The sequence below is a fragment of the Ostrea edulis genome, chromosome 9 (assembly GCF_947568905.1).
Source record: "Ostrea edulis chromosome 9, xbOstEdul1.1, whole genome shotgun sequence".
Classification (NCBI taxonomy): Eukaryota; Metazoa; Mollusca; class Bivalvia; order Ostreida; family Ostreidae; genus Ostrea; species Ostrea edulis.
Window position 1 is genome coordinate 45964180 of NC_079172.1, and position 23346 is coordinate 45987525.

Here is a 23346-nt window from a genome sequence, read left to right on the forward strand (position 1 = left end):
TCATAATTTAGTGATTTTATGACATCATACTCGTATATTCGATTTTCTGATAAAATAAAAGCATTTTATTATCAAGAAATGTATAATTATGAAGTAATGTTCTGAATTCGCTTACAAACTCCCGGATCCCGATATCATTTTATTTTTCTTGGTAAAATAATCTTCTCACTCCTTATATAACTTTAGCCTGCTAATTTCTCTTATGTTTTATGTGGCAAAATATTGTTTGAATTAAAAGATTTGACCAAGGTTAAATGATTGATTTTATATTGTTTAACGTCCCGCTCGAGAATATTTCACTCCTATGGAGACGTCACCCGGTGAAAGGCTGTAAAATGTAGGCCTATGCTAGGCGCTTAGGGTTTTTGTTTAGTAGGTAAGGATCTTTATTGTGCCACACCAGCTGTGACACGGAACCTCGGTTTTTATGATCTAATCCGAAGGACCGCCCCATTTAGTCGCCTCTTACGACAAGCAAGGGGTACTGAGGACCTATTCTAACCCGGATCCAAGTTGCATATAAAAAGTAGCAAGACGACAAACAGACCAAAACCAATATACCCTCTCCCCGATCTTTGGTCACATGGGCAAAATTACAAACCAACGAATTCCCAAAAGAATGTTACTAGTATTCCATAGGGGGGTGGGTATGATAGCACAAACTGACACGTGGTCTCACAAACCATACGGGGACACTTGGTCCAGAGACTCAATTTCATTTTCTCCTTCCTGCTAAAACTGGCAATGAAAGTTCATGTAAAGTTCAGTTATGTTACATGTTGAACATATATACTTGTTATAAATGACGGTTCTTCTGATGCGCTGCCATACTGAGTTCAGTGACCAATCCTCAACCTCCCCTGCTAGAGCCGGTAGCCTAATTGTACGTGTAAATTACCTTTGATACATGTACGATAGGGTTGTATAGCCAGTGAACACAAAACCCCTGGCACCAACATTGAGGTACATTATAGAGGAAATGAATGTTAATTACAGTATATATGATATGTATCTCTAATACTGAGTATTATGATAAAAAAAAAAGAATTCCACATTTTCATCCTTTTTTTATTTCACTTAAGGAAATATTACGATAAGAGAGGCGTAAACTCACAAGATGGTGATGTATTTTCCCCCATCATGATATCGACAGTGCACATATACAGTTGCTTCCTATCTCAACAAAACTGGGATTTTTAATTATACATTAGTTAAGCTCAAGATTATTTGTAGCAAAACACATTAAATATGATGTAATTCCGTTGATAACATCGGCCACACATCCCCTAATCATTTTGGCACATATAGGAACGGAAAATCCGATTTCATGATTAGATTAAAGTTTCCTTTGTAACATGGATGTACATTAGAAATGTAATTATCTCGAGGAAGATGTTGTATATATAGAGTAAGTAACAGTCAGACAAAAGATGGGTGCAACGCCGACAAGTGATTGGAACGATGCTAATTTTAGTTTATAGAAAATATCACTTCTTATTTCAACGTACACACCGTTTATTATGGATGGGGGTATGTATACACCGTTTATTATGGATGGGGATAAGAATTTTTTACTTGGCAGGGATTGGTCATGTCTTATTTGTCTGCGTTGTTATTTTCGTCCTTACAGACAGACGTGTACACGATCAACATCACCGACTGTCAAGGAACTCAACTTGGTTATCCATCATAAGCATACAAAGGTATACAAGTATTTTAAAATATTCGAGAGAGGGAAAAATCTGAAACATTTTGTTCAGTCTGTCGGGTGGTATATGTATATAGAAGAAAAATCCCCATTTACAAAATTTCAGGTTTCACTGATGCCTGTAACGCTTTCCTAGAATCATCTCAATTTAAAATTTGCTTATACACCTACAATATAACTACAAAGATAACTGTTATGTTTATTGTAGGAAAAAAAGGAAATTTCCTGACCAGGAGAAGACAGGGGTACTATATATATTCTAAACAAGATGATCCTCCCTTTCATCGCACTGCACGTGCTCTGTCTGGCGGTCATCTACTCGCAACAGGCGTCTGTCGTTAGGTGGCGGACGTGTTTACTTCTGCAATATCAACTTGGATGAAGATCAAGTTTTCTTCGATATAAAACAGGTTTTAGTACCCATGTGCTACTGCTGCTGGCTACGATACATGTCTCCACATTGCCCAGTTTTTATATATACGTCTCTTAATTATCAGGAGTGCACGAGACCAAGTCAGTACACCTTAGTATCATGTGAATTGTTCTAAAGAATCCGCTAAATCTGACTAAACACTCTTTGATGCAATAAGAATAAACTGTATAGGAAAAAACCCCAAAGAGGTTTATGTTTAAAAATAGCAAATTACTTCCCACCTTACAAGTGTATGTGAGACACTTTACAAATACTATCCTTGTTTTGCTTCGCTGGTTTCTGCATTTTGTCTTGTAATCCTCGTGCGATCTGAAGAAAAGGTACCGAGAATGTGAATGAATGATGTAATTGGTAATTCTTTTAAGAGACGACGATTAACGATCGGTCTTTGAGTATACGGTGTTCACCATTGGCCCGACTTCATCTGATATTCTCTGACTGCATGTATCATACTTTGGCAATCTAGGTATATAGTTTATACGTACGATTTAATCGCCTGCCTCGTTAGGCTGGAGTAAGTGACCCCCTCAAGTATCAGACAAGGAGATACTCCTCGTGGTTTGTCGGTCTACAACCTTATCTTCCGGTGGTAAACAGAGGAGAATTTCATACATCACGAAATTAAGATAAACTTTGACATAACCGATCTTTCATGGTTAAAATCCTGTTTCACCTTAATCAGTTTTGTACAGTTTGTTGAATATCGACTACAAAAAACAAGACGAAAATCAACAAATTTTCCACTTTTATCTACAATTGATATTTCTAAAAGTATTGCACCATTAATTAAATCATCATTATTGCGTCATTAGATGTTTTTCCATATCACTTGCGAGTTCACGATCGCATTAGAGGTACCATGACATGTTTAACTGATTAGTAGCTTTAATACATGTTTACATTTCAACACAAGTTTCCTATGAAATGTTATAGATATGTAACAACAATTGGTAATGGCATCATTAGTTATCACCAAACAACAAGGTTTCCAGCGCTACTGTAGGGGGCGTGAACCTATACATACATAAAAGAAGGCCTAGGGGGTCTCTTTCCAACCTATTCTTGGGAATAACAAGAGAGGGTCCTTTCCACCACCCCCTTCCCTCTAGATATGCAAGGCTAACTTAGACTCTACCATTGAACAGAAAAAAACCTCTACAAATTAAAAAACAAAAAACAGGAAAACTCTGTAGCGTCATGAAGATCGCACAATAAAATAAATAAAAAAATCTTTATGAATCTCTACTCAATGTCAAGATGGTAATATCCTTAAATCGCTGTATAATCGCCACATCAAAGCAGGTATTTTTCAAATTCCGTTTACCTGATCAGGATATAGGGCTCACGGCGGGTGTGACCGGTCAACAGGGGATGCTTACTCCTCTTAGGCACCTGATCCCACCTCTCGTGTGTCCAGGGGTCCGTGTTTGCCCAACTATCTATTTTGTATTGCTTGTAGGAGTTATGAGATTGATCACTGTTCGTTATCTTCACCTTTCATTGTACATAATCCTAATTCTTAAACTTTTACCCTCTCATTAAATATTTCAACATTCCCATTTTGTAAATAAATGTAGATTCAATTTTGCTATATGTATGTGTTGATCCCCTTATAATTTTTTTTATCGGTAACGACACACTGAAATCCACTAAAAAGTCTATGAATAATCAAATTGATCATAGTCATTTGTATGGCATGTCAAACGTTGCAATAATTGATTTTTTTTCCATTTGTGTTGTATAATTTTTCATTTGTATTATATAATACATGTTCATTTGTATTGTAAAATAGATACATTTATAAGTAGTTTCATTGAGAAAGAGAGTCGTTGTTCTTTAATTTTACATGTAATCGGTCAGTAATCTTCGGGAGTTTGGTCGATTAGTGATCGATCAGTAAATATAATCAATTGTCAAGTATTCGATTAGTGATCGATTACTGATCTGATCGATTAGTCATGTCTGGTACTAAGTAAAAGTAGTATTTTTTCACTTTGTTTGTGCATGTCTTTCTAAACTAACCCTTAGGCAAAAAGGGGATGTCAACAGATTTCACATGCGGTTTGAAACTGGAAACTCAACATCTGCGGTATGTGTCTTTGCAAGACCACGGTGGTTAGGTTTATGGAAGTTTTTGGGGTTTTTTACGCTAAAATTTCACTGAACGAATATTTTCTCTCTTGACCTTTCCGCTTGATGCGCTTGCTAATAATGATGTCCCCATGCCAATTGAAGAAAACACTCACGGCTATATTTTATGGCTGTCTCAACTTGTTGACTGACAAGCACGGATAATTCTAGGAAATAGATCTTACGATGACACCTTCTGATTTAAAGTAAAATGTATTGTGCAGTCCCGTAAAACGGTAACGAACGCCGTTGTTTATTATCGGACGTAAAAAAAAAAATAAAAATAAATATAACATAACCTCTTCATCAACAGAATTCTGTGACTCCGATTTCAAAGAGAATTCATCAGCGTCCATATGTTAGATATTCACGTTTTCTTACTTTACACGGTTTTTGGTTTTTTTTCTTTTTATTTGTATTTTTTTTTTCCATAATTGTCATATGGTAATTGTTCTTACATCAATTATGTAAAGTTAACGTTTGTTTACAAAGACGGCGGAACTAAGATAAAGATGTTAAAGAAATCATTCGTCGAAGAACCTTATGAGGGACTACCTATTGATAGTTTGCTGGTTCTATGCAATCGATCATCAAAATCGTGATTGAGAATGACTGAAACCCAATACATCAAATTCAGCTTTCATGTGAGAGATGAAATTGTCATATTGCTCTTGTGTCACCCGCTTATCAGCCCTGTACATCTCAGGACCTCAGGGCAAAACTTCGACAACCCCCGCAATAGATAAACAAATCCACCGTTGTTGTTCAATTACCGATCAATTATCACCCGTCCACTACCAGGTATAATCGAGGCATTTATCGCAGACCACACAAAGCAGATCTTGTCCACCCGACATCGAGGGATTTTCTAGACTTTTGTAAATTGTGAATAGAACGACTACAGTATTTCACCGGGGTTTTAGTTTCACTTAGTCTACAGGTAACTGGTACTTATTGTGAAATAATATAACCATATTCCTATTTGTAACGCCATGTTTTAATACACATGTAACTTAGATTCTCTAAACCTTGAAAAGATTAAGCCTTGCGGCTCTTGTATGGATTAATTCCAAAATCTGCCTATCTTTTCCGTAAGCATTGTGTAATGTTCACGGATAAAATGAATTTTCGATGTCTCCCGCTCACCTCTAGCAAAATACTTTACACAAACTAATCTCATTAACTCTGAATATTTGAAGAGAGGATCGAAACGTTAAGAGTCAAATGGATTTAAGGCAGCGCAAATTTATGTCGAACTCTCCCAGAAATTCACTGGGTATATCGGTCATCTCTCATGCCATATAATGTTCTGTAAGACGTCATTATCCTTTGATTAAAGGACATGATATAGTATATGGCCAAGTGCTCTTCTGATAATGTACTTGTCATTATATTAGAATCAATAGTAGACCCTTCAAGACATTTGAAGTCTCGTCAATTTATTGGTTTGTTTACCTAGCATGCGTTATTTAAAGTAATATTGAATGTAAACGTATTCTTATGATGAACCCTGTCTTCAGTTGAAAAAGAGGCTGCAGACTAGTTGTAGAATAAACTCTCATTTTTTCTCGTGAGATTACAAACAAATTTGCCAACGATCATAAAGAAGGTATATGATTAAAATACATCCATAATGTTAGGAAGCCAGAGAATTAAAATTCATTCATTCGAACCATGGTGCTCCCTATTCATACCTCAAATTTCACCTGTGTGGCTGACATATTGAAATTGAAAGAAAATTCCCACACCTGAGTGAAATGCATTTCTAATGAAGATGTTTTTATGTGAACTTATTAACATATTCATTATTGATTAATGAAGTAAATATACGATGTTTTGTAATTTGATTCTTTGAAATTGAATATGTTTTTATATTTATTCTCAAAATTCTTTTCACATATATCTTTGTATGCTGGGAAATTCTTAATTTTGTTTTTGCCTTGCAGTATTTCATATGGAGGTAGGGGCGTGGCTGCAACTAACAATCCCAAACTGTTCAAGTAGGTAAAGTCGAGCTGAATATTAACTGTAATTGATACACAATAATACAGCAATTCAGAGGCAAACAGAGCTTATGCGCATGATGAATATATATTAAATCCCACAACCGACAACAGGGGGCGTTCGCAGCACAGCGTAGAAAATCTATACGGGCACACACTGAAATGATGTGTGAGCGCAGTACAAGCTCTGTCAGTGCGAGAAGTAAATACGTTTAAATGAAATATGTCGATTAGCAATGAAGGAAATATTAAGTTCAGTTCAGGACAACCATGTTTCGTGTTCGTAATCTAAAAATTTGGAGGAGGTTGTATATACAGTGGATTCTCCTACTATGGGGGTTATTACTAATAAGTGCAGATAGTACATACTGCCCCGGTGCTTGTTTCTGTCCGTCATTGACCAAAAATGTGTATTGCTCCAGGAAAAACCTTCCAGTTATACCCAATGGAATACCTGCTGATACTACACAACTCAACCTGAACGACAATCCGTTTTCGGAGACAACGTTGGAGAGAAGCAATTTTTCATTTTACACTCGATTGGAGCAGCTCTTTTTGAAAGGATGTGGAATTGAATACGTTTCTTTAGATACCTTCGCTGATTTACCCAAGCTGAAGTGGTTGGATCTCAGCAAAAATCGCCTTAAATCAATTGATGATTACACGTTACGCGGTTTAACATTGGAACATTTGTTTTTGAATGACAATCCAGGTATACAATTGTCCAAAAATGCATTTGGGGGACTTAGAACAACGGGATTATATATCCATGAGTGTGCTATTTCTAATCTTGCAATTGAAGTTTTTAAGCCTTTGAATGGAACGTTGAAAGCTCTGTGGATAGATAAAAACAAGATCGAGTCGTTTGGAATAGAATGGCTCTATTTATTCAGAAAATTAAGTCACGTGCGATTGGGGAATAACCCATTTCATTGCAACTGTGAGATAGCATGGTTGTTCACATTCTACCACAAAGATCAAAATAACCAAAATAAGATTCCTTCAAAGGAGGAACCGTCTTGCAGATCTCCTCCCAATGTAAGGGGGAAAGACTTTGGTACATTAACCGAAGATGATTTTGCTTGTCAATTGCCAGTGTTTAAGAATGTTGACCTTATTTTCGAAGAGAGTGTTGGTAAATTGACATGTTTGGCGGGAGGGGATCCTGTTCCAACGATCCACTGGATAAAACCTGATAACACGTCCGAGACGTATCACCCGAAGACAAACTTAGTGCATAAACAGGATAACGAGGGGGTTATGTATATAAGTAATCCTCATTCTGTGAGCAATGTCAGGTATCAGTGTATTGCAAGCAACCCAGCAGGAAACGTCACCCTATCCCTCAACGTTTTCTGGCCCACACATTATCCACGTGACGTTGGGATTCCCGATACCCCTAAACCTGAAAAGCCACAAACTTTTAAGCCAACGACGCCCTCACCAACACCACCCGATAAAGCAGAGGAGAGCCATTTCAAAACAGTATTCCAGAAACCCAAACCTGGCGGAAGTGGGAAAGAAAAGGATAAAATTTATGTCATTAATGCTACCAAAGCAGGAATGAGCATGGAGCGTCGAGTTACGCCTCCGGACCAGTCCTCGGATTATACGGTGGTGGATATAATAGGCGCGGTGGTCGGGACGTTTGTACTTACTCTCATAGCATGTGTCGTCATATTTCATATATTTTATCGTCATCATGAAAAGATTTTTCGCGATCACTCGCCGACATTGAGTGAGAAATCGCCTCATGTGAGGAGCCTTGCACCGGCTGAAAAGCTTCTTCTTCAGAATAATCAAGTTTAAGATGTGCTTTGTTCATCATGAATCGTGAGCTAATGCTGAATTCTGACGGAGAGTGGTGAGGATCCACAGTAAGAGACGAGCTTAACCTTAAGTTCACCTCATGGTTAGGAGAATAATGTGCAATATTAAAAGGAATTCTCTCGCCTTTTTGGGGATTTGAAACCTGAATAAGTGGACGTGTCTTTGTCCTCAGACTGACGAATGAAACAAAGGAATATATTGATTTTTGAGGAATTATTTTCCCGTTTTTGCAATCGTATACGTTTATTTTTAAAAACAAATAAGACGTCACTTTTTCTGAAAGTGGATGATTTATCTCTTTGAAACAATGCACAAGTATTAATTTCTACACTATGTGTTAGAAATATTGTGAAGTTAAAAGGAAGCATTATGTAATATAGAAAAGAAATGATCAACTTTACTGGAAGTCAATTGTTTCTATGGAAACTCCAAAAACTGTTAATTTACCTGAATCATAAAACGTTTGATTTAGGGAATTTTAGTCATCGGAATTGAAGCCCCATAGCGAAACAACTATCATTGGCCACCGAACATGTCATTAATTTTGTATGTTTTCTCTTTTTATCAGACCCTCGCGTCATTTTATTCTGTGGTTCTCATTCCAAATTTCATTATCTCAGATCGTTCGTAAAATAGAGGCTTGTTTACATTAGCACCCTTTAATCATATCTAAGTTACGAAACAAGAAAAGACGAGGGAAATAGTAAATTACTGGGTAGCATATCCTGTCATGTCGTTCACTTAGACACGAGCTGTATTCGTAAAACGATTGAAATTTTGGTTTGAAAACCTTTTTGTCACACGATAAGAACATCCACAATGCTTGCGTCCCGCCTTCTTGTGATAAAATCGGCCTAAACAAAGATAGGGGGAAACGGGGTCAAAATTGTACATAAACCGCAGGGATACGAAGCTTTCCACAAGAAGTAATTTTACTCGTTCGTCATGCTGGTATTTACTTGGTTTCTGAATCATTACATAATTTTGGCAAAACGTTATTAAGCTAGAATTACTTATTCAAGAAAAAGAATGCTTTTGTAATTTGAGAAGTCAATTTAATATCTCTGTCCTTTTTTTTAAACAGTTTAGTCATGATGCAGAACATGCTTGCATTGTTCTGTTTTAATCTGCCTTTTCCTATTATGTTTGTATCTCGATCAACGGACAGTTAGATCAAGTGCATGATGTACACGCCAACCTCACTGCTTTATATAAGTCAATACACGTGCATTTATTTGGTACTTGAAACTAACTGCCATTAAGTTCCAACTCTTCACTAGACACATCGAGATAATTTTCCGGTTTCACGCTATCCTGCGAAATAAGTCCCCAATTTACCCGATCGTTTATTATAAAGCAGTAAAGTTTTGCCTAAAAAGCGGAAGATAATTTGCATTAATTTTCCCCGATGTGTAAATGTGGAGCATGTAAATGGTAGGCTTTTTGGTCAGGCATATTTATGTGTCGGGCTATAATTGACTTTCAGACTTTCAAGTTTATTCCCACATCATTTTACCATTAAATGAAATTAAACTCATGGTGGTAATCAAATTTTGTATTAAAACGCAAAAATTATACTACTCTTGCAAAGAATTCTTTGTTTTTGATTTACTTACTGTGTATGATTTAAGGCAACCCGACAATTATCTCCCCTTCCGGGGCAGATGTTTCTCTCTCTTCGTTTGCTTGCTAATGTATTCGACCAAAAATATTTAAGACATTGGAGCCGAAACATATACCCCACGTCTATTTCACATGCTTTATCAATATTTCCTTTCTATCAAATATTAATGGAGGGGTTATACCTGATGTAGGAAATAAATCAATACCAAAATACTTAAACTCCTCGAAAATTTGTTCAAGAAGTTTTCTGTGTGGATTTCAGCTTACTGACATGTCTTTGTAAGAAGTAACTATAATAAGTTAAACCCTCTGTACACACCAACTTTCACAATTTATTTGCTTTTATGTGTTTGGTGATTCTAATCTAGAAACAAAGGAAACGATAGCTTTTCAAGAAAATAATTTTGTTTAAGCTTCACCAACGCTTTTCTCGTTATGTCTAGAATATTTTATATTATGTTTGATAAATGTTTTAAAATTGTTTCTTAAATTCTAGTTTCAACATTGACGGCTTAAACTTGAATTCCGGTACAGTATTAAATGTACACATCTATTCAAAGGATCAGATTACATATATAAACTAGTTATTGCTGTGTCTTAATTTTAGTACCCTCATAAACTTTGAACGTCACATGAACGCCAACCCGGGGGTAAAAAATTGTCAACTTTTCCATGGAGATCTGCTTGTCTCTTATTTTATTTCAGCTTTATGTCTTCATGGTGTTTAAGATACATGCTTTATTTACAGAAAGATAATTGTCTAGAGCAGACGCTATCAATTCTAAAGCCAACATCTACATTGTTTGTGAAGAATTGGACGCAATATGTCGCGGTGTTGCGTTTATATAGTTTACCATGAATTTTGAACCGTTTACTGCCTGTTTTTGTGTTCTAGTTGTATTTTTGTACATTGTTATCCGTGTACTATAATGGCAGATGTAAATATGTAACGAGGTATTGATTGTTACAGTTGAAACAGAGTAAATATGTTGAGAGTTGTGAATACGAGATGTGTGAAAGCATGAAGTAGACGAATACGTGATGTATTTATTTTGTTTTCTATGATTTAAAAGTAAAACAAAATTAATATGAAATAAAATATTATAATATATACTAGTTTTTTGGTTATTTTTATCCTTTAGCGCAATTGAACTCGGTATTGTCCTCAATTCATTCAAACCATTTACTTAGTTTCGGAAAATACTAGTAATTCATTTATAGGAACTTCTTCTCAATCCATGCCGAACGGATATCATTAGCATAAAATTACAGAGCTTGCTCTAACAAACACTAATTATAAAGAGGAAACGAATTTATATATATATATATATATATATATATATATATATATATATATATATCTTTGTGCGTAGGAAATTTCGATAGTATGTACGAAAACGAACACCCACACAGATTTAAGATTTTGCTGAGAGAGAAAAACTGACAATCTGGAAAGGAAGTAACCTGGATATGTGGAATGAAACTAATTACATGTTCTCACTCGATCATGCTTTTGTTGGTTTCACCATTAATGTAAAGACCATGACACTGCCATCAGAGCAAATTGTTAACGGAAACCTTTGTCTTGACAGGTCAGCTGTCCACTAGAGACTTTAATGTGCGTCATGAACCGATTAATAATGAAATTGAAGAATTGAAAATGTTTTGAACATTTAGAATTCCCTTCTGGGTACAAACGCAACTCTAATAAAAAGGTGCAACGATGTTCATAATACAATCTTTGAATGAACCTAGTTTCGTACTTGAATTTGGTTTTAACTTGAACCTTCCTTGGTATTTGTTGCTTGAATATACGAGTATTTGAATACTTGAAAACCTATTTTGGTATAATTGAAGTTCCTTTGTTTGATACTCGATCCTAGTTTAATACCGGAACTTGATTTGTTGCTTGAACCTAGTTTGGTAATGGAACTTAATTTGTTGCTCGATCCTAGTTTAATACCGGAACTTAATTTGTTGCTTGATTCTAGTTAAATACCGGAACTTAATTTGTTGCTTAATTCTAGTTTAATATTGAAACTTCATTTGTTGCTTGGTCCTAGTTTAATTAAACGTAATCTTAGTTTAATACCTGAAATGAATTTGCTGCTTGAATTTGATACCGGAACTTAATCTGTTGCTTGACTCTAGTTTAATACCGGAACTTAATTGGTTGTTTGATCCTAATGTGGGACTAGAACTTAATTTATTGTTTGATCCTAGTTTGGTAAATTATAATCTGGTTTGGTACTTGAATCTAATTCGGACGACTTTCGTCTTTCTTAAATACAGCTGTGCATGGGATATGCTAATTATTTTCTTTAAGTACAGGTGTTCTTGGAATCGTTATTCATATATCTGTTTCGTCATCCATTTTCCTGACACAATACTGACAGACATTACCGCTGTTCTAAAACACAAATACCACGAAGAAAATCCTGTTGATACCTTCACGTGTAACGGGCCATATGTTTTCAGCCCATCGCTGTGGTGGGGGCTTTTCATCACGTGCATGTAGATTTTAACTTAGACGTCTGAAAGTGATGGTATTTTGGCGATAGCATCCATTTCATTGAATATATAGAGACATATCTTGCATACAGAATAGTTGTTCGGTTTTACCACTGGAACCCCGGCGTACCACATTCTACATAGAGCTATCGTTGCAATGAATGTTTTACTTTTTAAACTCCGCCGTGAATGATTAATGATCCAAAAATATTACTTTAGTGATTTATAAACACGTTTTTGCCATTCTTTCGATAATAATTAAGTTCAAAGAAAACAAAATGATAAAGAATTCTTTAGTTACTTATGCTAACTTTTAAAAAATTTAAATTCTGGAAAAGTAAGAAGATCGCTATCACCTTTCTTTGTAAAATATCATAATGCCAAACAAATTGAAACTTTTTGGACAAATTGCTTAAAACGAATAATTTGATTGGTTATATATGTTCACCTATTGCCTTAGGGTGACGAATCGCTGAGTAGAAATGTTAATATTTGCTTTGTTTCATGTGTCCATAATTCTATACAAGAATCGGGTAGACTCAGGTAATATAATGATCTGATATAGTTACTACATGTATATTTATCTTTGTGTATTACAGCTGAAATCTAAAATTGATTTCATCTCATTATAATTCAATTTCGTTAGTAACGCACGATTTCATTGGCTGAGCAACTCACTTAATTTTCAAAAAATGATTTGCTACGTAAAGTATTGTGATTTCGTTAACAATTGACGTTTATTGTTTAAATACACCCTTAAGCATCATTAAAAGTATATGGATTGATTGATTTTATCTTGCTTAACATCTTGGTCGAGAATTTTTCACTCATATGGAGACGTCACCAAGACCGGTGAAGGGCTTCAATTTTAGGCCTATGCTCGGCGCTTACGGCCATTGAGCAGTGAGGGTTCTTTAGCGTGCCACATCTACTGTGACACGGGTCATCCGTTTTTAAGGTCGTCTCCGAGGACCCGTGACATTCACACCTGATGCCGAGCGTTTGGCGATGGAACTGTCACTACCTGTTTTAACGACTTAGGTCTGTCGCGGCTGGGATTCGAACCCCGGGGCGAACGCTCTAACCTCTCGGCCACCGCGGCGAATGAAATAGATAGCAAAATACATGTATGTAAAAACCAAATAGCATCCCCATTCCTTACATACAAAACCATACCTGTATGACTTAAACAAAGAAAAGTAAGGACGTTCTGTTTACCGGCAGATAAAGAAGTTTTCGATTGCTTCTATCAAAGCAACACAAAAACATATCGAATTGAGTTACAGACGATTTTCGCTTGTTCTTTAATAAACAAAAGTTTTCAAACATTGATGTTGACTATGTTCTCCTCTAAAATGATAACAGTACCCAATAACGACACTTCACGTGGCTCGGATCAAATAACTGCAGGGTAAGCTTGCCAAGCGCTCATTCTGGTGTCCTATACGGTCTGCGGTCACTCGCTGTGAGATGTCTCGACGTCACATGATATGTTCATGTACCTGCTCCCCTAGCGCTGTAAAAAGATCGCACGGGAAACAAGGGTTTAGCCACCAATTGTGTCAATGTCAACCCGTTGTTGTGATGTACCTAATTAGGATTATTAAGGCTGGTCGTTATTCAGTGTCAAATGTCATTTTACTGGGACTTCTATGTTGTAGTAATTTGTTTTCTAACAATGGCTCAACGAGCAATTAACTTTACATTACATCATTAATAAACCTCCACAATCTTTGTGAAGTTTCGCAAACCATTGCAACAATGACGTAGATTTCTATCTCATGATTGATTACAAATGCAATTATAAACAGAATATTGAATATGTCTATACATGATACCCAATAAATTACCTTATCTTAACATATAGTATTATTGCAAGAATGTAGATAAAATAAACATACTGGGGAAACCGCATTTGTAACATGAAGTGCGGCTCTTAAAAGTGAACCTCTTGCAATTATAATGTACGCAAACATTTTCTCAATATCATTTTCTGGTAAGAGTTGCTATATGAGTTTTGGGTTAGATTGTTACGATAGGGTAAGTGTGGGGTCCTTGAGTAAATATTATCCAGTCGTGGAAGCTACTCAAGGTCTACCACAAACACAAGGACTGATTCTGTCTACAGAGCTGTCAGTAAGTTAATTATAATTAACTTGATGAACTTATTTTTCTGCAGTAAAAGCATTCCAAGCGTCAGATCTAAAGAAAGCTTATATCTCTATCGGACAAGTTCTTTTGCCAAAACATATTGTTATCGAAATCTCGCATGTGAAAAGCACGCTTTCTGTAATAAAAGTCTCTCTAAGGAAATCAGAGATTACATTTTGACGAAATTAATGTCTTAACAAATGTTAATACGAAGCGGCATATATCTCTACATCTGAACGACGATGTTGCAATAACCGTTTTAAAACTTGAAAGATTCTATAACGAAAAAATCAAATTAAAGGCATACCAGGAACTCATTTCTATTTATTTCAAGTAGAACCAATCTATACTTTTCAAGTATTTTGCGAATGTTGTATATTTGTGTTTCCAACATATCTGAAGAATTTTTTTTAAAATCAAGCAATTTCAGCAGCGCATAGTGTATTACAGACGAATTCGATGAAGCCTTGGTGTAAAATTTCTTCACGTAACAAAAGCTAGAAACCAAATACCCTTCACAAAAAGTTCATATTCCTGTCAACCGCCTCCAGTAGTCGTTAACACACAGCAGACTCACAAGAACAAGATCTGGTGCACGCCTCGCAAATCTCGAATTAATGATGTTGGTAACAATACCTGGAGCAAATTATGGAGTTACAAATACGACTGATCGATGCAAACTAAGTTTCATGCAAAACAAGTCGAGTATGAACGTTTAGAATTTAAAAGATTCATAAATTCATTCTTGCAGGCGAGCAGCCCTCCTTGACATTCATAAGATGAGACACCGACCAGTCTATAAAAAGATTAGTTTCTGTCTTGTCCGTCCCAGGTCCAAATTAAGTTTGAGAGGATTAAAGAGGAGCTTGTATTTTGATACCCTTCGTTTAGTTGCTGTCCATGGATATTATTGAGACTTTATTTCGAACCTCGTTAACGTCTTGATACCAATCAGGGTACGGAATACATGATGATCAGAGCGGTACAACAAACAACCACTTTTGACTGGTGAACACCATAATGCCGACTTCAAGGTCTAGCATTACTGTTTAAATTCGTCATCAACTGATTGTTGAACTGTCATAAAATTCGGAGAAATTAGCAGCAGGGTAAAACTGACCATGAAAGACGAGAGATCATGCAAAAACCCGACCTGTAAGAGAACAGTCAGAGTACGGTTTATTGGTGCCACAACAACCGACAGCATCATAAATCGATATTAATGTATAACTACTAGTATATCAATATTCCCTTTTTCCTGCTTTTCTTTCGAAACAATGTAAAGAAAATATGACACAACCATTGCGTGCTTGATGGACCGAAATAAAACATTGTTAAATACCACATTACAAAAGACGTTAGGAACTCTGGTAATCCGGGAAAATAGGGCCATTACGACGATAAGCATCGGTGTTCATACAAAAAAAGCAAGCGAAAGCCTTCTATTTCTGCTAGGAGGCTTTCGGAGAAGCTCCAGTAATTTTCTGCTCAATAGGACACAAAAACCGATCGGAAGTTTACGGAGTTGGGTCTCGGGGTAACCAGCAACAGGTGCAATTCAATACTAGTAACACGTAAAATGTCATTCCTTGAAGATTTTGAATAAATGATGGATTGCATAGTTTTTTGTCTTACACGAAAACACTAACATTAGTTTTTGAGTAAACTTCATTTTTGAACGTTCTCTCGTGTCAGCCTACCGAAACGATTTTCTCTAGAAAAAGATCTTTTTTCTTTCATGTTTTCGAATGCATGGCATTTTAGTTATGCATTAGTCGGAATATCGCTTGAATAGTTTGCTTAGTGTCATCGTGATCGAAAAGTTCTTTTGAACTGTTCAGTAAATATTGAGACATTATCATATGAGACTCTTGGTGCCTCACTCTGAATTTATCGGATTATGACACAAGCAGAGTTTTCAAACAACTAAATGTATTTTCAAAGAGGACAGGAATTGTATTTATATTTGCTCAGCTTTGGTCATACGAGCTCGAGTGGATTTCATCCGCACTAATTTATCACGGAGGTTAAAAAAATACTTCCAAACCCAAGTAAATTATGATAGAAAATCGATGACTTTACATGAGATAACGCGCTTTAATTTGAGACGCTTAACTGAAGTGGTTGGATAAAATTGGCGAATATTTCTCTCTTGTCAGCGACGATTTCCTTGTTGTGACAGAATCAGAGTAGAAGTGGAAAACGCCATCAGGATTATATCGATCAATAATCCCATGGTGACTGAATCATGATAAAAAGGCCCAAAAATGTCTTAACCTAAAAAGATTTCAACAACTCATAAGGGACTGTTCTGAAATACACAGTAAAACAATATTGAATGGATTATGGATAGTAGTGGGATACCTGTCTTTAGATAAAGTCATCGTAACATGCAAGGATGTGCTGTATTCGACGATAAGTTTCAAACTTTGCATACAGAACACTAAACTTGGTAAATATCTTAGCTGGTTTTTTATATCATAGTTTTGATACTCTTCAATTAACGTATCCAATGTGCTGCCTCTGAAAAATATCTGTGATAATATAGTTTTCATGAATTAAATTTAAATCTTCGCAAGGTATAATACCCATTAAACATGTCTACATTATGAATTCCGCAATATTCTGAAGTAAATGTAAAGGTTATGAACCTTTTGATCCATAGAATACACAGAACAGTATAATCCACAGACAAAATGGCTGTCCACTAACGTAAAGTTGTCTTGTCAAGATTGTCATAATCTCAATAAATCGTCAATTTCATGCCTGAGATTTGTTTACGCTTCAGAGAAGTTTGTTAAATTTTCATGGCTATCGTATCAGTTGATACTTTCTAGAAGCGTGTTTGGTTGACATTCATTATCAAATCCACCTTTTTTCAGTTGTGTTTTTGACGTCAGTACCTTTTGTCTTGTAGACCACCACAAAGACAGTATAGCTATATGATGATACACCACATCAGCAAAGAAACGGACAACTATCACAAATACATGTCAATTAAATGAAATCTGATGTAGAGAAAAAGAAAGCCGTATAGTCGACAGATGAACTCTGTTTCAAATTCAATTTAATGGAGTTTTTTAACAATATCTAAAAGAGGTCCAAGGCAATCGTGCTGCATGGGAATGCAATGAAAAAGACAAGAAGGACCTGCAGTGTTTTATTTTCTATCTGAATACACATCAATTCACACAACAGCGCCAATTCCGAATTATCAGATGCGTGGATAAAAACTTCAGTTTCTCCCCTGTGGCGCTCTTTCATTGATTTTTTCGAAAATGCATTATGCCATGACAAGAATAAAATGAGCATCCTTTTGGAAATTGGTAGTTATGGATGGAGTCACCTTAAGACAAATTCATGAAACTTGTGTGCTATCATTTAGAGAAATTTCGATGAAGATTTAATGAGCGAGTTCTCCTAAAATTCGAAAGTTCGAAATCATGCAGATTTTGCAAAGTCATTTGTGATTGTCTAGCAAAACGTACACTAACTAAATAAATACGCATTGACAACCCATTATCAATACCTGATACGCCCTTGAATCAGAGAGAGAGAGAGAGAGAGAGAGAGAGAGAGAGATTCTCGACACAGACTTGCACCTTAGCCTGGGATTGAACCTCACGACTCAGCGGAACCACACCTCCTAGCAGCGCGTGTCCAGCTTGCTAGATCGTTCGACCATCTAGTCATTTTCCTATTGTGCAGACACTAAATCGTAAACAGGCAAAGGTCGATTTTTAAAAATGACGAGACCCTTCGCTGTCTCCTCGAAATCCTTCAAATCTACTGATATCGCATGTACTTTTTTTTTTTTTTTACGTTATTTCGTGTGGTGTCCGATATTTTCATGTTTTTTAATGCCGTATGTTTGTATTGAAATAGACACACTCCTTGAGGATGTCATTATCATGACACTTACACACTTCAGGGACTTAGACATACAAATTTCACTCTTTAGTTTAAAATCACGCAATATCTGTCCATTAGTGGAAGAAAATCGTGCTGGAGTTTTTATATTGTCAGACAACTTGGTCTAATGATTGCAAGCTTCAGTTTGAAATTCTAGACAGCAGTCGAAATGCACTTTCCTTACAAGACCCGAACTTGTATCAATTTATTTTCTCAGTTATAGTGATCTAGCTCACGAACTGTTCAAGGTTACTGGGAATATCTACAGCTGATTTTAACATGCAAATGATATCTGAGAGTTAGATATAAAATGTATCAATATTGATTTCTTTTTCTCATACATGAACAACACACTATTTTAATTGCAAACAAAAATGCAAAGGGTGAAATATTGCAATATTGTCAAAATACATGCACGTGTATTTGCCGTGTCATTAGGCAATATATCAACAAAGGACAAGTAGATATGGTCAATAGTTTCATGCCTCGTACCGGAACTTTGTTCCTGTTCCAAGTAAAAAGGAAAGACGATAGAATCGATCTCATGATCTGATTTCATCTACAATGGAGGCATTAATAGATCTCATGCAAATTTAAAACAAATGTTTCTCTGTTTATACGTTTCCTCTTAGAAAGATGTTCATCATCATTATCAGCGCTACTTAAGGAGGAACAACACACCAGAGAAATCTGATATGGATGGAAAGTGGAGGATATGTGCAATGATATTTTTAAATTGAAAAGTTTCAAATTTACCGTATTTAGCTAAAAATGCAGTTTAAGTGAAAAGGAATTAATCTGGGGGAAAAAACCCAACAACAACCAAGCAATCAATTACAACCTCCTGCTAGATTCATTAAACACTTTAACCTACTGAGCTACCCAGTTAGGATGTATATCTATAGATATTGCGGGTATTTCTATATTTCAAAAGAAACTCGGCCATTATGACGATGTATCATTCACCTGTTTATTACCGGAACACTGTTTGGTTTCAGTTATTTCCCGGCTGTTCCTTTAGTTTGTACATTCCACTGTTGGGTTCATCCAAGCTTTTCCCGACATTTTGTTTACTTTATATGACTCATTGCCGGGTTCAAACCGTCAATTCCCGACAGTTCCTCTACTTCGTATATTCCACTCCCGGCTGCACTTAGGGTGGCTGCTACGATGGAGCTTCAGATGGCAAGTAATGGTCACAGCATGTTTTTTTTTTACCACAGTAAGTCATGCAAACATCCATATTCTCTTACGATCTTTCAGACAAATCAGCTGTAGTTCTGATGTTACGCACTTTTTGTAATTTTTCTAAAATCGTACACTTGGAACGTCTGCAATGCAATACAGACGCGCAGACGTAACGATAACTGTTCCCTAACAGATTGCGACATTTATTCTGGGCAAGTGTAAAGTATTGTCCATGGAATCTGCTATTTCGTTATTTGTTAATCGCCTTCAATTATATACAATCCCTTTTTACTGTATTGTGGAGCGTTTCGCATATCTTGTATTCGTTGGGGAGGAAACGGCTATATTCGTTATTTATTTTTCCTAATTACTGAGTACTATTAAGTAATTGATATTTCTACAACAGTTGCCAAGTTCAGAATATCTGGCAGCCAGGACTCATGCAGACTTTGGGCCTTGAATAAACTAAGTATAAAAGAATCTAAACGTGGAGAACACTGTAACGTAAATAGTTATATCTGACGAAAAATTCTGACATTTTATTTTTGTTACAAAAATTAGATGTATGCCAACGTACCACCTTATCAGCTGCAAGACGTTTTCCCAGACACATATATGAGAAGTCAGTCATAAACAAAATCATATTTCTTATATTTTATCACATTCATCAGGAGAAAACGAAACTCTATCATTTCATACAACATGTGTTGATATAAGGAGTACAAAAAAATTGAAAGATTGACACGATCTAGATATTAAAAAATGCACATATGTCCATATTTTAATGGAATTGATCAATAGACAAAACATCAAACCATTCCTTTGCAATGTACAAGTGCTTATCGTATACTATATAATTATAGGAAATTCATAAAATATATACGCAAAACATCTATCTAAACTTCAGGAAATACACTAAATAAATCAATTAAGATGAACGCAATAATTTTTTTGCATATAATTTTAAAGAAAAGTTTGTGAAATCAAAGTCATATTTTTTAAACTCCGTGGTATAAATTTCCTTTAGTTTGATTAGTTTGTCAATTTCTGATGTTGATTTTCCTATTGTAAATTCGACTGGCGTGTGGAAGATGTATTCTTTCGTATCAGATCTTGATATTTCATTCCCATGCATATCTATATGACGTCAATTCTACAAAAAATAATAGCATCATATTTATAAATCAAAACAACGCGGCTTTTTTGTGTATTTGATCTGGAGTCATTTTAGATGCCCATCCAAACTTATATTATTCAAAACTAATTTCATGTATGAAGCAGAATATATGTAATATACAATCCAATAGGATTTCGGTTAGTAAGGCAATCAACAGAGCAAAAAAGCAAAATAGTGGAACGAAACCGATAGGTTTTTAATGGAAAATCAATTATGTTACACCATGGCTAAGTACACTCTTACAGGACATAATCACCATTTCCAACTATTTTATTTGCAGTAAACACGTACAAGCTATAAAAGAGTACATGTATTCTACAAGATGTAAGATGATAGACCCAGGTGGCTCAGTGTAATGGAGCGAAATCATTTTCATTTCTGATTATTCAGATATAAAAGACTTCCAATCACTTTTTGCCATTGTTGTGTTCATGGGCCACAGTGAACTGTAAGATCATTGTCACTTTTAGGAAGAGAACAGATGTTGCACTGAATCGAAGCGAACTCCCACCATGCAGCGGAAACAGCTAGCCTGGTTGCGTCATCTGGTGATGCGATATGGGATGTCTGAACTGATGTCGTGTCGTCAGCCACTGGTCATAGGATCGTCTAATCTATATTATCTTGTTACTGAAATGGATACGCATACAATCCAAACGCTTCATCATTAATTCATTATGGACATTGACAGTAATTTTATACACCTATAAATCTTGTGTTATTCGCTATGTCTGATTGTATTGTATTTAGTATTTATTGCACTATGTCTGCTCTTGTTTAATGGAGGTATTCCTTCAAGTTGTATTATACATCATGAACATGCTCTGATTTTATTTTCTTGTGCCGGAATTTTTTAATGATTTTTTTCTCAGACATCTACATGTAGTTCGTCAATACAACCTATCATTGGGTCAAATGATGTCTGACGTGTAGCATACCGATTGTTAGGCCGTTCTTGGCACACTGATTTTGACTACGGATTACTCCGTTTACCTGTTCAAGATATAGGCCGGGTGTGACCGGTCAACAGGGGATGCTTACTCCTCTTAGGCACCGTATCCCATTTCTGGTGTGCCCAGGGGTCCGTGTTTGCCCAACTTTCTATTTTGTATTGCTTGTGGAAATTATGAGATTGATCGCTGTTCGTTATCTTCATCTGAAGGTCTGTACAGATGTATATATATTTTGGAACAATTGAAATTCAGGCAGGTAGCCAGAAAGAAAATGAAGTGTACGCAAAGTGCGGCAAGGGGTCTGGTGGCCGCCTTGAGATTGCGGCCCAGGGGGCGAATCCCCCGGAGCCTCCTGGGTTTTGCCAATGAAATCACCTAAGTATTTTTTGTGCATAGAAACAGGGTTTCTTGTTAATTTCCGAAACAAAAAGAAGTCACAAATTAGTTTCTAAAGTGTTTCATTATGCAGACTTGCCGTGTGTACTTGGACTGACTTTACATTTGTTTTGCGAATTGTATTTCACTTTCTTTCGTTGTTTTCGACTGGTATAGATGGTAAATATTATATTGCTTCATTATCATTATATGATAACTATATCTGTATTTCCTTGACCATGTATTTGTATGGAGAGGGCTTATATGGGCAACGCCTGTTGTCCAATCCTTTTATGTATTATACATAATAAAATATCGTTTAAATTAAATGTTACTGATAACAAAGAATATCCTAAATCCGTCTACTACGTGTACATATATTATGTACATTACAAGAAAGTGGTATTCGACATGATGTTGAAAATTTGAAATTCCAAAAGGATTTTAAATTTGATTGAATGGATATTATGATGTTGATTAAAAATTATAATCTCTCTCTCTCTCTCTCTCTCTCTCTCTCTCTCATTCTCTCTCTCTCTCTAGCAAATGATGGGTACGCAGTTGCGTACTAGCGTATAGGCAGCTACGCGCCTGAAATTTGATACAATTTTGATGATTGTCAAGATATCGGAAGGCCCATTTTTTATTTATTCCGTAAATAAGAAAATAGTTTGTGTCTAAACCTTAATCTACAAAACTTGTGTACACTGAGCACACATTCATAATGGACATTACTTCTCAAAAGAAAGTTCACATGGAGTGTACTGGTTCTACAAAATTCTGAAATTTTTAACGAAGAAACAATGTCCTGATTATCTGTGGACAGAATCACACTGTGATACAACTGTTCTATCAAAATTATTAAATACAGAGTTATATCATCGACAGAAATAAAATAGTCTTGAACCTACGTTTATTAAGTGTGTATATATAAATAGATGTAGTAATTCAATAATACTAATGCATTTACTCCACTAGTTTTACACAAATAAATACACAAAATATATAATTCCTACCTTTAACAATGTAATTTGGCTTATTAGAATGCTTTTAAATAATAAATAAGGTGGGTCACATGTCATGTTTGGAACACTCGATATTTTGATAAGAATTCTCTAGAACGATTGGTATCTATCTTTGAAGTTTATGAAATCAATTACATTTATTTTTAAAATCATCGAGCACTCAGTGGGGGAAACATTTGCTTTGTAGATAAAAGGCGATATTTAAAAAGACGTCTGAATGTAGACGTCATATTTTGTCTGAAGTGTGATGGTGGGTACCATGGGGTTTTGGACATGCCGTTTTCTAACGACAAGGAGACAAAATTAAACAAGGAACGCTCTCAAATC

The 23346-nt window shown here is 35.7% G+C and overlaps 1 protein-coding gene and 1 long non-coding RNA gene across 6 annotated transcripts; one reads left to right on the forward strand and one right to left on the reverse strand.

Moving 5' to 3' along the window:
- Window positions 1–1329: 1329 nt before the first annotated feature.
- Window positions 1330–18626, forward strand: LOC125658465 (leucine-rich repeat and fibronectin type III domain-containing protein 1-like protein). 5 transcript variants are annotated; one of them, XR_007363753.2, is made up of 5 exons: window positions 1330–1530; window positions 1631–1703; window positions 1917–5211; window positions 6218–6271; window positions 17307–18626. XR_007363753.2 is itself a non-coding variant. In XM_056149380.1 (4 exons), the coding sequence occupies exon 4, from the start codon at window positions 6545–6547 to the stop codon at window positions 8081–8083; it is 1539 nt and encodes a 512-aa protein (XP_056005355.1). In that variant the 5' UTR covers window positions 1330–1530; window positions 1631–1703; window positions 1917–2118; window positions 6218–6544; the 3' UTR covers window positions 8084–10840. The 5 variants fall into 5 exon arrangements, 2 of the variants coding, with proteins under 2 accessions (XP_056005355.1, XP_056005354.1); XR_007363754.2 differs by having other exon boundaries at window positions 1364–1530; window positions 1917–2118; XM_056149380.1 differs by lacking the exon at window positions 17307–18626 and having other exon boundaries at window positions 1917–2118; window positions 6218–10840.
- Window positions 18627–20838: 2212 nt separating this feature from the next.
- LOC130050181 (uncharacterized) lies at window positions 20839–23040 on the reverse strand. The gene is made up of 2 exons (XR_008798596.1): window positions 23011–23040; window positions 20839–21296 (listed from the first exon to the last, which is right to left on the reverse strand). It is a non-coding gene; the product is annotated as an uncharacterized LOC130050181 (long non-coding RNA).
- Between the last annotated feature and the right edge of the window lie 306 nt (window positions 23041–23346).